We start from the raw sequence: 15285 nt of genomic DNA, 5'->3' as shown, positions 1-15285 counted from the left end.
TAAAGACAGGTGACATTTTTGCCTTAATCTGCTTGAGGTCAATGGATATTGTTCTCAACCTACTCTTCTCTTTTCTTCTCTAAAAGATGCCAACAAGCATCTGACAGTTTTTAATTCAGGATGACTTTTTTCAGGCTGCAGTTTAGGGTGCAGAAACAATTCTTATTTAGGCTGGTCACTGCTCACTGTGCATTGGAGAGGGAKGTTGGAGATTTATCAGTCTTTCCACAGCTCCCAGTGGGTTTAGGACAGGCAAAGCCTACACTGGCTGTAAAAGCAATCAGTGCGGCTCAGCTAACTGTGGTATTAGAATCATGGGAGATGCCCTCCCCTCCAAAATCCTAGAAACTACACAAACTTAGCAGCTTGAGCATCTTTCTGCCAACTGCTCTCACCTGAATTTAGGAGACTCAGCAGTCCCTTTACATTGCTTCTGAACACAAAACAGATAAGCAAAGACTGGAACTAAAGGAATTTAAAGGGGAGAGGGCAGAAGTAGGGCCCAGCAACCTGCTGAGTAGTGAGGAAACCCTTATATTACACACAGCTATCAGCACAGCAGGGAACTAGGCAAAGTTGCTTACAAGCAGAAAGCAATGGTGCCCTCATCAAGGTCTATCAGACAGCTGACGATGTCACCTGCTGCCCAAGACTGCAGAAAAAGGAGAAGAAAGGTTAGACATTTATCCAGATTGTTCCCATACCAGAAGGAAGATTACAACCCAGGCAACCTTTTGTGATTTAGGGTAGAAGGAGGGACGGTTCCTTCCCACAGCAGCTCATGTAGCATTTTCTGGCACTTCCAAGAGCTGCACATGAGTTGCACATAAGTTGGGATATTCTTTCCCTCCAGCACCAGGATCAGACTTATATTTGTCTCAACACTGCACCATCCTCTGATGTGCTACAAAGAACCTAAGCCTTCCAGAGGTGAACAGCAGCGCTGTGCTGGGAATCAGTCTGCTGGGGCTGCTAAACAAAGCACCCACAGAGCATGTCCAGCACCTGTTTGGTACAAATCAGTGCTGGCATGTAGCCTCCCCAATAGCCCGTTGAAGCAGACTGAACAGCTCAAGGGTATTTCACAGTGCCCAGCAGAAGCCAGCAAGTGAAAGAAGCTACCTGCTTTCTTCTCTTCACTCTATACCCATCCCTCTCTTCCCTGGATGACTACTCACTTTGCCATAGTTGGTAGTAGTCACATTCCACTTGCGCACCCTGTTTCCATCATAAGCATATGAATCTGGTGTATCTCCAACTCCTTCCTGCACCAAAGCATAAAAAAGGAGACTCAGACTTGACCAAGCATAGAGCCACAAACAGAGGATCCCTCTCACTGCAAAAAGCAGCTTCACAGGGGAGCCAGCAGACAGGGAGAGCAGCCAACAGCACTCATGCTCTGCCTGGGCAAAGCCCTTATTCTAGGAATGAAACCAGAAGAATGCTGGCATACTTCATTTCCAACTTCTATCCAAGCAGCCCCCCAGGATGCCCATCACCTCCCCTCTCAAGCAGTGGGGAGTGACAAGTTAGTGAAACTCTGCAGCTCACATGCCTATAGCACAATAAATATGAATAAATAAATCAAACATCCCATCCAGTGCCTGGGAAGAAATGAGCTAGGCCTGCCTCTCCTAGACAAAAAGCTCTGTAGCACTGGCTGCTGAGGGTCACCCTTAGACAAGCTGCCAGCATTGCAGACCTGCACGCTCTCTGGAGAAGATGCCAGCCAAAAAGCAACACATACATGCAGCAGTGGCTACGTGCAGCAAAAGCACAGCAACACACCCAGTGTGCATGGCTTTCACACCATGCACCAGTCTGCGAACCCAGACCAGAGAGTTTAGTAAAGATCTGTTAGCAGCAGACCTGGCATTTCTACTGCACATGGTGGGTACAGAATAGCAGCAGGTCAGGAGCATGGTGCCAATGTGGTGCTCCATACTGACCTAAAATGCAGTGCAGGAGCACACAGTAGCCATGTGCTGTGTGCAGCAGTTACAATACCTCCTGATTAAATCTGCAGCTGAGCGTACACCAGCCAATCTGCATGAGTCCTTGGGAGGAGATGAGCACCTCGTAGATCCATTTCCCTGGAAATGGAACAGAGGTGCCACACACTAAATCCATGCCACCCAGCCCACTGTTAGGAAGCAGCATCTGACACTGCCCCCACAGAAAAGAATGTGACACACAAAGTAGTTTCAGGAATTCCCTGGCATTCCCCTCTCAACCTCTTCATTCTGGCATCACATAACCCTCCGTCCTTCCAACTTCCTCAAAAAGATAGTGGATGAACTGGGGAAAAAGGGGATCCAGATCTGCAACTGTGGCACATTTAAGATTTCCTGAGCTCTCTAGTTGTGTAATTCTCCACATACTCTTTCTCGGGCCTTTTTCTCAAAGCATCACCTGCTTATCTGCTTACCTTTATACACGCATGTTGTGGCCCTGATGGAGCCGAAGTTACTGTGGCCAATCACCTGGACCAACAAACAAAAGATTTTTAAAGGCAGACAAAAAAGGCAGCTTTGCCCAGCCCTACCCATTCCCTCCATCCTAGGCCTCAAAAAACCATGACAGAATGAAGAACTATCCACAGAGCACAGCACAAGGAAGAGGTGTGATATCTTCCTCATCCCAGCAGCTGCAGGAAGAGCCAACAGGCCCTGGGGAACCATTCAAGGTCCTCCCAACACCTCATCTGTGCTTGGTAAATCCCAGTGAAGCATTGCAGCACAGCAACAGTACAAAGGCCACATGGTAACACACAGGTTCCCAGTGAATTGTGATAGTATACAAAAGTAACTATTATTTAGGAAAGATAGCTGAATCCCAGACAAGCTAAAACAAAATTAGAAATTCAGTATGTCTAGAGTAAAGCCCAGGACAAGCAGGTATTTAACACGCTGCACAAATACACTGTTAACTCCTGACTCTCTCAGTCTTAGGACAGACCATAAGGAAGAGATGAAGGTAGCAACAGTGAATTCACAGGCAAGCCAGTCTCATCTGACATGGGAGTAAGTTCCAGGTACAGCCAAGATAAGCAATAGCATGTGGTCAAAGGGAAATGGAAGATCAGAGCGCTCTCCTCTGCTGAGCAGAGAAGCACACATGGATTAAAGCACAGTATGCACTCACTGAGGGGTGAAAGGAGTGCAGAAATCGCTGAAGTAGGAAAGGATTTCTGTACTGATACTGATTCTCTGTAGGAGGAACAAAAGCTAAGGAGCAAGCAGGGAACTCAACAGAAATGAAGGAGAAAGGAACGTGTCAAAACAGCAGTGGGGCTTGGCCTCATCCTCAGCCTCTCACCACTGTTAAAGAAGACTGGAAGGAAGGAAGGAATAGGCAGTCTGCTGGAGGGAGGCGCAGGAAAGCTGGCTGCTGTCCCTTCCCCTACTTAGCCAAGCTCTTCAGTGAGCTGCAGGTCCAGCGAACACCTCCCCTTTCTCACAGCTCCACTCAGAGCTTGTTAAGACTGAGGGGTACTGCTAGACCTGTTCCCACCGGAGAGCCTGTGTCCTCCAGGATCGCTCAGCTTCCTGGGTAGACTCCATTTAACAACGTGCTCCAAAGTTAGTGACAGGTATCTGGTATGAAGAACAAACTGAGAAGCCCAAAGTGCTTTTAGTCCCACACGACCATTTCCTACTGCATCAGCACCACACTCACCCCAAGTAAGTCATCATCAACCAGCAGGAGCCCCTCAAAACCGCTTGTGTGGTCCAACACCACGGTAGAGGGACCAAGACGGCCCTCTGCCACCTGATCTGAAAGAAGAGTTGCAGGAAAACCTGTTAGGGAAAGTTGTGCAGGATTTAACAGTACACCTGATGAGTGCCACCAGCTAGACTACAACTGCACCTGAATTCTACTACAGTGGAAGAAGACTAAAATAATGTTACCCACAGACCACAGCAACCTCAGGAAAGGAGGCACTAGAGAGATTCAAAAGGAAGTTTTCACAACAACACATAAGGTCTTAGCTACACAGCAGTCAGGTCATATGTTAAGTTTTCCACGTCACCTGAAAAATTTAGTCCTGCAAAGTTCAAAGGCCAAACTAAACTCTTAGCCAAATGTTTGGCCAGTGTATCACATAACAAGCCAGGCTCTGATTATAGGCAGCAAGAAAAAATTCTTCTTTTTAGAAGAAGAGCCAGATTGTATTCTGCCACATCCTAATTCATAAAGAGGAACAAATGTGAGCAAGAATACAGGTAACAGCCTGAGGCCCAAAAGAAACACCTATGGGGGAAGCAGTTCATAGGAATTACCAACAAGCCTCTGCCTTTCCCAGTGAGAAAAGTACTCCACAACTGGTCACAGCAAGGGCTTAGCCCATCATTATCAGTAAAATATCTCCAATATTTGCCCCAAAACAGTTTTGAAAGCAACCAGTCAACAACTTGCCTGGAAATATGCCTCTTCCAGCTACAAGCAGACCTACTTCAGGGATAGCCAATGAGCAGACAGGATTTAAAGAGACGATAAATGACAGCACAGAAGGGCAGAAAAAGGCTCACTCAGGAAATTGCCTTTCACAAAACAGCTTGTCCTCCCAGTAAGGCAGTACACGAGGAAGCACAAACTGGACAAACACTCAGTATCTCCTACCTCGACTGTCTTCAAAGCCATTTTCCTCTGCTAGCAATCGGTCAAGGTGCTCCTGCAGGTTCTGGAACGTCAGATGCTTTCTAGGGAATAAACATACACAGGAGCTTTTCTGAAAACTCTCTGTTCTCCAAGTTTCAAAGAGTTTCAGCCCATTCATGTGAGTCAGCACTGTCCTGCGCTGCTGGGTGTGAACCAAAAGTTCTGTTTATCCATGTTCCCTGCCATTAATCTGAGCATGCTGTGGCGATGCATGAACCAAGGACAAAAGACAGTGTGAGCAAGCAAACCAGTTAACAAAGGATCTTAAAGTCTTCAGGCTGCTCAGGAGTATTTTGGGGCAGTAAGAAAACTAACAAGCCTGTCATATTAACAACTACAGACCAGGACTTTACTGCAGTCAGCACTGTACAACCACAGCATAAGTCAGGATTATTTCTCTTCCGAAAGTACCTTATAATATGAAACAAGAGAGAAGAACATACCAGCAGCTGTAGTAGGTCAGACAAAGGTTGATCTAGCTCAGCATCCTCTCTCTGACTACAGCCAAAACCATTTTCTCTTCATGCTTTTTGTACTGAACAAGCCTCTTCTTTCGTGCATCCTCCCTAGGCCACTGTTTTAGAGATCTGCCTCATATCGTGCCCCCCATGCCCATCACCAGTTCCCTCTTTTTAAGGCTAAGTTTACTTAGCTGTTCCTTGTACAGGAGCCATTTCAGACTTGCGACTGTTGCTCTTCTCCAAGGCTTTTGCAGCTCTAAAATATCCTTTTGAAGTTGGTGAGACCAGAACCACACATTACTCAAGATGAGGGCAAACCACTAATTCRTTCAGCAGCACAATGATCTTCTCTCTCCTACATCCCTTTCCTCAGGATTCCTAACTTTCTATTTGTTCTTTTCTGACATACTAAAGACTTAGATTTCTATTTTCCCACAATCTCACTCCTAAGCAGTAACAATCAGCTCAAGACCCATCATTTTATGTGCAAAGTTGGGGCTACTCCCTTTCAGTGCATCACTTTACATTTCCCTACACTGAATTTCACCAACCATTTCATTGTCCAGTCACTGTCTCAAAGCCACCTTACATTTTCACTGTTCTAAACAACTTCATAATAGCAGCAAACTTTGCTACCTCACGCTCACCCCCTTTTCAAGTCACTTAAGGATACAGGCCACAACACAGATTACATTGCAGGATTTCCCTTCGCTGTGAGAGTCACTAGYTACTCCTATGCCTGCTTCCCATTTCTAAAGTCATCTGTGAAACAACCTTCCCTCTTCTCCAGGCCTAGAGGTTTCACAGAATCACACAGAATCACAGAATGRTTGAGGTTGGAAGGGACCTCTGGAGATCATCTACTCCAACCCCCCTGCTCAAGCAGGGTTATCTAGAGCACATTGCACAGGATCGTGTCCAGGCGGGTTTTGAATATCTCCAGAGAAGGGGACTCCACAGCCTCTCCGGGCAACCTCTTCCAGTGCTCAGTCACACTCACGGTGAAGAAGTTTTTCCTCATATTCAGATGGAAGCATCTGTGTTTCAGTTTGTGCCCGTTGCCTCTTGTCCTGTCACTGGGCGCCACTGAAAAGAGTCTGGCTCCATCCTCTTGACACCCTCCCTTAAGATATTTTTATACATTGATAAGTTCTCCTCTCAGTCTTCTCTTCTCCAGGCTAAACAGGCCCAGCTCTCTCAGCCTTTCCTCATAAGAGAGATGCTCCAGTCCCCTAAGTAGCCCTCCRCTGGACTCGCTCCAGTAGTGCCATGTCTCTTYTGTACTGGGGAGCCCAGAACTGGACACAGTACTCCAGATGTGGCCTCAGCAGGGCTGAGGAGAGGGGGAGGATCACCTCCCTCCACCTGCTGGCAACACTCTTCCTGATGCACCCCAGCATACCACTGGCCACCTGGGCCACAAGGGCACATTGCTGCCTCATGGTTACCTTGTTGTCTGCCAGGACCCCCAGGTCCTTCTCCACAGAGCTGCTTTCCAGCAGGTCAACCCCCAACCTGTACTCGTGCATGGCGTTACTCCTCCCTAGGTGCAGGACCCTGCACTTGCCTTTGTTGAATTTGGTGAGGTTCCTCTCTGCCCAACTCTCCAGCCTGTCCAGGACTCTCTGAATGGCAGCACAGCCCTCTGGTGTATCAGCCACTCCTCCCGCTTTTGTATTGTCACCAAACTTGCAGTGACCCTTCATCCAGGTCACTGATGAAGAAGTTGACCAGGGCTGCACCCAGTCCTGACCCCTGGGGGACACCACTAGCTACAGGCCTCCAAGTAGACTCTGCGCCCCTGAGCATAACCCTCTGAGCTCTGCCATTCAGCCAGTTCTCAGTCCACCTCCCTGTCCACTCATGTAACCCACGCTTCCGGAGCTTCCCTATGAGGATGTTATGGGAGACAGTGTTGAAAGCCTTGCTGAAGTCAAGGTAGACAACAGCCACTGCTCTCCCCTCATCTACCCAGCCAGTCAGTCCAGCACAGAAGGCTACCACATTGGTTAAGTATGATTTCCCCTTGGTGAAGCCATGCTGACTACTCCTGAGCACCTTCTTTTCCTCCACATGCTTAGAGATGGCCTCCAGGATGAGCTGCTCCATYGCCTTTCCAGGSATGSAGGTGAGGCTGACTGGCCTGTAGTTTCCTGGGCCCTCCTTCTTGCCCCTTTTGAAGACTGGGGTGACATTGGCTTTCTTCCAGTGCTCAGGCACCTCTCCTGTTCTCCATGTCCTTGCAGAGATGATGGAGAGTGGCCTAGCAACAACATCCGCCAGCTTCCTCAGCGCTCGTGGATGCATCCCACTGGGGCCCATGGACTTGTGGGTGTCACGTTTGCCTAAATGATCTCTAACCCACTCCTCCTCGACCAAGGGAAAGTCTTCCTTCCTCCAGACTTTCTCTCTTGCCTCCAGGGTCTGGCATTCCTGAGGGCTGGCCTGAGCAGTAAAGACTGAGGCAAAGGCGGCATTCAGTAACTCTGCCTTCCCTGTATCCTTCATCACCAGGGCACCCGCCCCATTCAGCAGCAGGCCCACATTTCCCCTACTCTTCCTTTTGCTACTGAGGTATTTGAAGAAGCGCTTCTTGTTGTCCTTGACATCCCTGGCCAGATTTCATTCCAAATGGGCCGTAGCCTTCCTCATCACATCCCTGCATACTCTGACAGCGCTCCTATATTCCTCCCAAGTGGCCTGTCCCCCTTTCCACTTTCTGTATGCTTCCTTCTTCTGKTTGAGTTTTGCCAGGAGCTCCTTGCTCATCCATGCAGGTCTCCTGCCCCCTTTGCTTGACTCCTTGCTCATAGGGATGCACCAATCTTGAGCTTGGAGGAAGTGATGTTTGAATATTAACCAGCTCTCTTGGATCCCCCCCCCATCTTCCTTCTAGGGCCCTAACGCATGGGATTCCTCCAAGCAAGTCCCTGAAGAGGCCAAAGTTTGTGCTCCTAAACTCCAGGGTTGCGATCCTACTTATTGCCCTGCTTCCTCCTCACAGGATCCTGAACTCCACCATCTCATGGTCACTGCAGCCAAGGCTGCCCCCAACCTTCACATTTCCAACCAGTCCTTCTTTGTTTGTTAGTACAAGGTCCAGCAGCACACCTCTCCTCATTGGCTCCTCCACCACCTGTGTCAAAAAGTTATCATCAATGCTCTGCAGGAACCTTCGGGACTGTTTGTGCCTAGCTGTGTTGTCTTTCCAGCAGATACCAGGGTGGTTGAAGTTCCCCACGAGAACCAGGACCTGTGATTGTGAGGCTACTTCCAGCTGTCTGTAGAAGGCCTCATTGACTTCCTCATCCTGATCAGGTGGCCTGTAGTAAACACCCACAACAGTGTCACCCATGCTAGCCTGCCCTTTAATCCTTGCCCATAAGCTCTCAACTCGCTCTTCATCCACCCCTAGGCACAGCTCCATACATTCCAGTTGCTCTCTCACATAAAAAGCAACTCCACCACCTCGCCTTCCTGGCCTGTCTTTCCTAAAAAGCACATAGCCATCCATGACAGCACTCCAGTCATGCGAGCTATCCCACCATGTCTCTGTAACTGCAATGAGATCATGGCCCTGCGACTGCATACAGATCTCTAATTYTTCCTGTCTATTCCYYGTGCTGCGTGCATTGGTGTAMGGGCATTTCAGAGAGGTGATCGAGCATGCAGGTTTCCCAGGAGGGATACAAGTGGATCCTCCATAGCCATGTCCCATGTGCACTTCCCTGGCTGCATGCACCCGCTGGAGGCATCCCAACTTGAGCCACATTTTGCCGACTACCCTGTCTCTATAACTCTCCCCTTCCCCCGTCTTTCCTAGTTTAAAGTTCTCCTTACAAGGTTGACCAACCTGTTGGCAAAGACACGCGTGCCCCGCTTAGTGAGGTGCACCCCATCTCTCCCCATCAGTTGTCGATCTTCAAACAGGGTCCCATGGTCGTAGAAACCAAAACCCTGTTGCCAACACCAGCGGCGCAGCCAGTTGTTAACTTGAAAGATCCATCTCCTCCTCCTCCCATCCATCTCCCTCATCAGCAGGATTGAGTAAAAAATGACCTGGGCTCCCAGACCCTTGACYGCCATCCCCAGAGCTCTGAAATCCTGTTTGATGGTTTCCAATTTGCCCTTGGTATCATTAGTGCCCGCATGGAAGAGCAGCAGAAGGTAATAGTCCAAAGCGTGGACAAGCCTTGGCAGTCTTTTTATGACATCTAGTATTCGAGCCCCTGGCAGGCAACAAACCTCTCTAGATAAGAGATCAGGTTGGCAGACAGGTGCCTCTGTCTCCTGCAGCAGGGAGTCACCCACAAAAATCACTCGCCACTTCTTCCGGGTGTTCCTGCAAGGCACAGGGTCTGTTGGCCCAGTTGCTTTCCTTGAAGCCATGCCCAGCTCCTCCTCAGCCTGGAAGGCACTAAACCTGTTCCTTAATTGCAAGTCTTCAGGAGGAGTAGGAGCCTTTCTCCTCCTACGAGAAGTGACCAGTTTCCAGCCTTCTTCTACAGTGTTATGATGTACTGTTTCACACAGSACAAAGCCCTCCGGCAACTCCACTGCTGTGGGGGGTTGGGACTCCTGGAGCTGCATGGTCTCCAAGAATACCCTGTCTATCTCCTGCTCATCCTCTCAGATGCTACACAGCCTACTGACTTCCTCCCGTAACTCCCTTACCTGACAACACAGCTCGTCAACAACAGCACACCTTCTGTTTCCCTAAAACACTATGGTGAGAGACCTTCTGAAAGCCTGCTGGATGTGAAGATGCACAGAAGTGGAATGAAAGAAGCAATTTTGGTTGGTGTGAGAGGTGCTGGCTTCAACAAAGCAACTTAATCAACAGCTAGCAYGGAGAAATCCTAGGAGGCGAGAGCAGCATAAGACAGCTAGACACGTCTGCAGCAAGCTCCCCTGTGAGGAATTTAGGCCTCCAAAGACAAGATATCATACTATAAAACTTGCTCCCATATTGGAAATTTTATTTTCAAGACCTACTTGGCTGCTATTGGGCTTTCTACCAAATAGTCAAGTCCAGGGAAGAAGACAGAAAGGAGGGGGGGGGAAAAAAAGACCAGTCCAACAAACTACCAGTTCTGTCCTTTCAAGTCCTACTTGGCTGCTATTGGGCTTTCTACCAAATAGTCAAGTCCAGGGAGGAAGCCAGAAAGAGGGGGGGGGGAAAAAAAGACCAGTCCAACAAACTACCAGTTCTGTCCTTTCAAGTCATTAATCACTGGGCAAAAAAACAGAAGTATTGAAAACCCAAACCGGGCAAATGGAATATTCCAAGGCATGCTGGCAGGAGAGCTTGTGGCAAAGTAATATGACCCACTTTGCCTCCCCCCCCACAAAAACCTTAGCTCACCAAGAGGACCAAGAGCTATTTTTAGCAGCTCTAAGCGCACATTTGAGCTGGCAGTAGCTAAGTATAGCTCGTGGAATGTGACCCCAGCCGCTCTGCAGTGCGGTCAGTCAGCAGGAGCTACACGCCTGTCTTGTTCTTACAACACTTGTATTTGCGCTGAACCTGTCTGACTTGCCTCTGGCGAAACAGCTAAATGCAAGGGAAACTTTTCTCAGCCAAAGCTACAAGTTTCTGCGCTACAAGGCAAAGGAGAATTGAAAACAAATAGAAAAAGAACAGACGCTAAACAGGAACTTTGCATTTCTTTTCCTTCGGTGGCTCCTAGTCATAAAAGTACCAACAGTTACACAGCCTGAGAAATGTATGGTATTCAATACGTCAGTAATAACCTTGCAGGGCACTGACGACCTAGTTTTCATTACTGCACCTAAAACCTGTGCATTTTGCACTTCTATTTACCTTTATGAGTAGAGGGGGAACAGGAATGATAAGGTCAATGCCTACTTGTCTGCTTATTGCAAAAGTTCTGCCTAGTGATTAAATATATGAAGTTTTACACAGAAATTTCTGAAGAATCCTTCCTGGAAAGCCCTGCAATTTGAAAAAGCCATTGAACAGTAGGACCAAAGAGTCATTTCTGCAACACGGCACTGCTATGCTTTTAAGCAAGATCATTGTGTGGCACTAAAAGAGCTCTCCTTTCACCACAGTATTGCATATCTGGGGACTGATACAGCATCACTTGCCATCTAATGAATGAGAAGTCCACTACCTGTAAGCAGCTGCAGGCTGGATCCCATCAGCACTGGTGAAGATGCGATGCAGATAATCATTCAGCAGCCTGCTGTTCACAATCCCTTGTGAAAAACAGAAGCAAAATAAGCTTTGGGAGTTAGAAGGTAAACTCAGAAACATTAATTTTAGGAGCAAGGAAGAAACTGATAACTGAGAAATGATGTTCAAGTTTGCAGATCACCACAGTGAAGAATGCAGCTTCAGGAAGTCATTCATCTTTTCACTGTCTTCACTAGCAGCCCTAGAGTCCAGCATTATCGAGTGCATCTCCAAGACAAGGGCCCTTTCTGATTTGAGCTGCTCTACTACAGCAAATGGGAGGCTATAAATTGGTCCTCATAGGTGGAACCACATTCTCGAGAATCCTGCAATGTTACTTTCAGATAATGTAGATTTTAAAAGCTTGAGGTGGAAATCCAATTTAAGGTTAAAAAAAAAAAAAGAATTTTATCACTATTGCAATTCCTGATGTTGTGTTTACACCCTGAACGTTTTACATACCTCCATCTTTTAACTGTACTATAGAAGCTGCTGAGATGGAAGGGCTTGCAGAGGCATCTCATCTAATCTAACCCACAGCTCGCCCTAATGATGTGTGCCTCATTTTAGCTTTTGTTGTGCAAAACGACCCCTAGTATCATATTAATACAGCTTAATTACTGGATGCAACAGAGCCCTCCAATACCAGATTCATGGTCTCATAAGCACACTTCTGTCAGAGTGGTCAGTTCAAGACAAAAGGGACTGCCTAGCAGATGTTGATGTGTCCCAAAAATGGATTAATCTGAGAACTAGAGAAGCTGTCCATGCTGGAAGGGGAACTACCCGAATCACATGGGCAAAGACAGGCAACACCACCTCTGTGGCCTCAAAAGGCACAGCTGTGTGCTGAAGAAAGGGCACTGCGGCATGAGCTTCTGGTGGAGTTCTTAATACTACAGGAATGGCCCTCCCAACAGCTCATCTCAGTTCAGGGGTTTACCTAGTTCCAGCCTCACCACACCCAGAGGGCAGTTGACCTAAAGAGAGGCAGGGGGTGTTTACTCCTCATCCACAATGGTCCTGCTTCTACATGGCATGCACAGGCCCGTACCTGTGACCTTGGACTTCTCTGGCTCAGTGCTCAGCCTGTAGTTCTTCCTTGAAAAAGCAGTCCCGGCACTTCTTGACGTCATTCTTCACAGGCACCAATTCCCAAGTGGACATAAGACAGAGACACACCTGGAACAAAGCTTCCTGCGGAGGATCCTGCCTTTACACTTCCCCCTTCTTGAGCTTAGATGCACCTGGACTGAACAACAGGGATATGCCAAACAGTAATTAGAGTCCTTGTACTAATGAGAACATCATACAAGAGCCCAAGAGGTTGACCAAAGCAAGCTGCCAACCCTGCTCTCAATCCCACCTGTCCAACAGCTCAAAATCTTCTCAAAGCGGACAAATCAGCCTAGCAAATAAGGCATTAAGCCATACTCCAGCCAAACACACAGACTCCACAGCAACCAAAGGCAGACAGACAGACATAACCAACCCAGACAACCAACACAAGCAACCTTTGTACCGAGTTTGAGCTAGAAGCACTGAGCTAGCACAGGGTTACAGCAACCACCAGTGTCAAACAGCTGAAATCAGCAACCACACTGCATTTTTACACTTGTCCTGATGAGGCACTTCCACCTTTCTCTCCCATGTTGTGCTCTTTAAGATAGGAATATGCATCTGGTTAATTTTATTTTTAACAGATTATTAGATTATTCAGCAAAGAAAGGAAGAAAGGAAGAAATGCAGATAAACCAGACTAAAAAAGAATACCACTGATTACAAAGCAAAAGCCCCTGAGACCAACTGCTAGTTTTATAGGGACAAGATGGGGTGTAGGTAGAAGTACATACAAGTATTTACAGGTGAAAACCTAGCACTAGACTAAAGAGTCATGATCTTTCCTAGAGTCACCAGAATACAAACAATGCTATCAGAGCCAATCTGTCATGTGCCAGGACTAAAAAAACAGGACTAAAGCAAAGTTGGTAGAGAAGAATAAATGCAAGCTGCCAGTTCTATCCAGCTTAAAAATGTTAGCTTATATCCCTCTCCCATTTCTGATGATACAGATAGCCAACCATCATCAGAAGTGTCCTTCAGTAGACAGCTGTCCGACAAACCGCTTTGTGGCAAAAAGCAAAAGAAAGATACAATAGAAGTAACAACTGCAGGAACTAAATGCTTGCCACTAGTTTCACACAGAACAGAAACTAAGGTGAACCCAAGAAAAGTCAGGGAACTTGCCAAGTGATGTAAGCACCACAGGAAGTCCACCGACAGAAGATCACTAAAGCTTCAGCTAGACTTGAGATAGGATTTCTTAAAGCCTCTTTCCTCCAGAGCTACCCAGCCAACTAGCAACACAGGAACACTGTCCTGCTTCCCTGGTACAGCACTACTGAGCAAAATGGCAGGAACAATGCAAAAATGATTGATACAGGCTGTATCAACATCCCTGAATGATTTGCATCAGATATTTAAAACAGCAAAGGAATAAAACAACTAAACTATAAACAGAATCACATCATTTACTACCAAAGCAGAGCAGCAGCAAAATGTGTATCATACATATATCATACACAATGTGTATCAAAAGTACTTTTAGAAAAAAGCACTTTTAGCACCAGAGGCATGATTTCACATCAGAAATGGCAAATCAAAAATACCTTAGGGTGCTCTTAGCTTTTCTCAAGGGTGGCCAGCCCTGTATCCAAGCTGCCAAAATGACCTGAATACCCAGCCTGAGAGCACAGCACAACCACCACCAGTGCTCAGCCTTGTACAAGATACACTGGCTGGCAGTGTTGCCTTTGCCAGGGATTTTTTTTCCATTGAAGTGGATGCTGCTTGCAACAGGCCAGAGAAAGGGTAGCGCAGGGGGACACACATCTGCCCCTGCACCGCTCAGATTTGTGATTCACGGTTTTAATGCAAATCCAGCCCCATCAGCTCCAGCAAACATGCCTGGCTCTGAGTCTGGCCATGGGTTAACTCCCTTCCCTTGCCAAAGGAAAGCAGCTTCCAGCAAAAGGGCAGAATAAACAACACAAGTGAAGCCAGATCTTAAATTGAGCCAATACAAGACAGACAACAAGAGCTAGAAGCTGGGTCAGCAAACATGGTTTTGTCTAGTAGCTACTGACTGAGCCCTCCAACTCTCCCTAGGGTGCAGGGGATGAACGCAGCAGGGAAACAGCTCAGCTGCAAAGCTCACACACTCAGGTCAGAAAACAGCTCTGCATTAATCACTAGTGTTCAGGTCAGCAGCCGGCTGGGGCACCCCCTACACCTGGCACCATCCCCCAAACCCAGAAACACCCTTGAACCCAGAAATACTCTCTGCAGCTGGCAACATTCCCAAAAACCAGAAACAACCCCGAAACCCAGAACTCCCCCCAAAACTGTCTGCACACCCTAAATCCAGAAACACCCCTAACCCCAGAAAATCACCTAAAACTGGCAAATCCAGAACACCTYCCCACACACCCCTAAACGTGGCAGCATGCTCCAAACCCAGCAACACCCCTTAAACCTCGCTACATTCCCCAAATCCAGAAAAAAGCCTAACCCCAGAAACACCCCCCCAACCTGGCAACACCCTTCCCCCAAAACACCACCACCACCACACCAAAAAGCACCCCCCAAAATTCACAGCATTTCCCAAAGCCGGAAACACCCCCAAAACACAGAAACACTCCCCAAACTGGCAACACCCCCTACACCTGGCAGCACCTCCCAAACACAGCAACACCCCCAAACTCCCCGAAAGATAGTAGCACCATCCTCCAAACCCGGCAACACCCCCACGCTCACAAACACACCCCAAATCCGGCAGCGCTCCCCCCAAAAGGGCCGCACACCCCGGCCCTGCCCCGGCCTCCCGCACCCCAACCCTCCACCCGGCCTCGGCCACGGCGCGGCCTCCCCGACCGCCGCGGGCAGGGGCAGGGGCAGGGGCAG

General features: G+C 47.9%; 1 protein-coding gene across 6 annotated transcripts in view; it reads right to left on the bottom strand.

The window, feature by feature from the left end:
* The window catches only part of RNF123 (ring finger protein 123), a 69308-nt gene that overhangs the window by 48015 nt on the left and 6008 nt on the right, over positions 1-15285 (bottom strand). For 3 of the 6 annotated variants that reach the window (XM_026055063.1, XM_026055066.1, XM_026055068.1), the window contains 8 exons: positions 12377-12981; positions 11261-11345; positions 4624-4703; positions 3679-3776; positions 2429-2483; positions 2008-2093; positions 1179-1265; positions 585-652 (listed from right to left, as the gene is read on the bottom strand). In XM_026055063.1, the coding sequence (XP_025910848.1) occupies positions 585-652; positions 1179-1265; positions 2008-2093; positions 2429-2483; positions 3679-3776; positions 4624-4703; positions 11261-11345; positions 12377-12458 (641 nt within the window). In that variant the 5' untranslated portion in view covers positions 12459-12981. Of the gene's footprint in view, positions 1-584; positions 653-1178; positions 1266-2007; positions 2094-2428; positions 2484-3678; positions 3777-4623; positions 4704-11260; positions 11346-12376; positions 13322-15285 lie in introns of those variants that run through there. The other 3 variants (XM_026055062.1, XM_026055064.1, XM_026055067.1) reach the window with 3 other exon arrangements.

Source organism: Apteryx rowi, unplaced genomic scaffold (genome assembly GCF_003343035.1).
Source record: "Apteryx rowi isolate R43461 unplaced genomic scaffold, aptRow1 scaffold_98, whole genome shotgun sequence".
Classification (NCBI taxonomy): Eukaryota; Metazoa; Chordata; class Aves; order Apterygiformes; family Apterygidae; genus Apteryx; species Apteryx rowi.
Note: the sequence above shows the minus strand (reverse complement) of the source record. Positions and strands in the feature narration are given on the sequence as shown.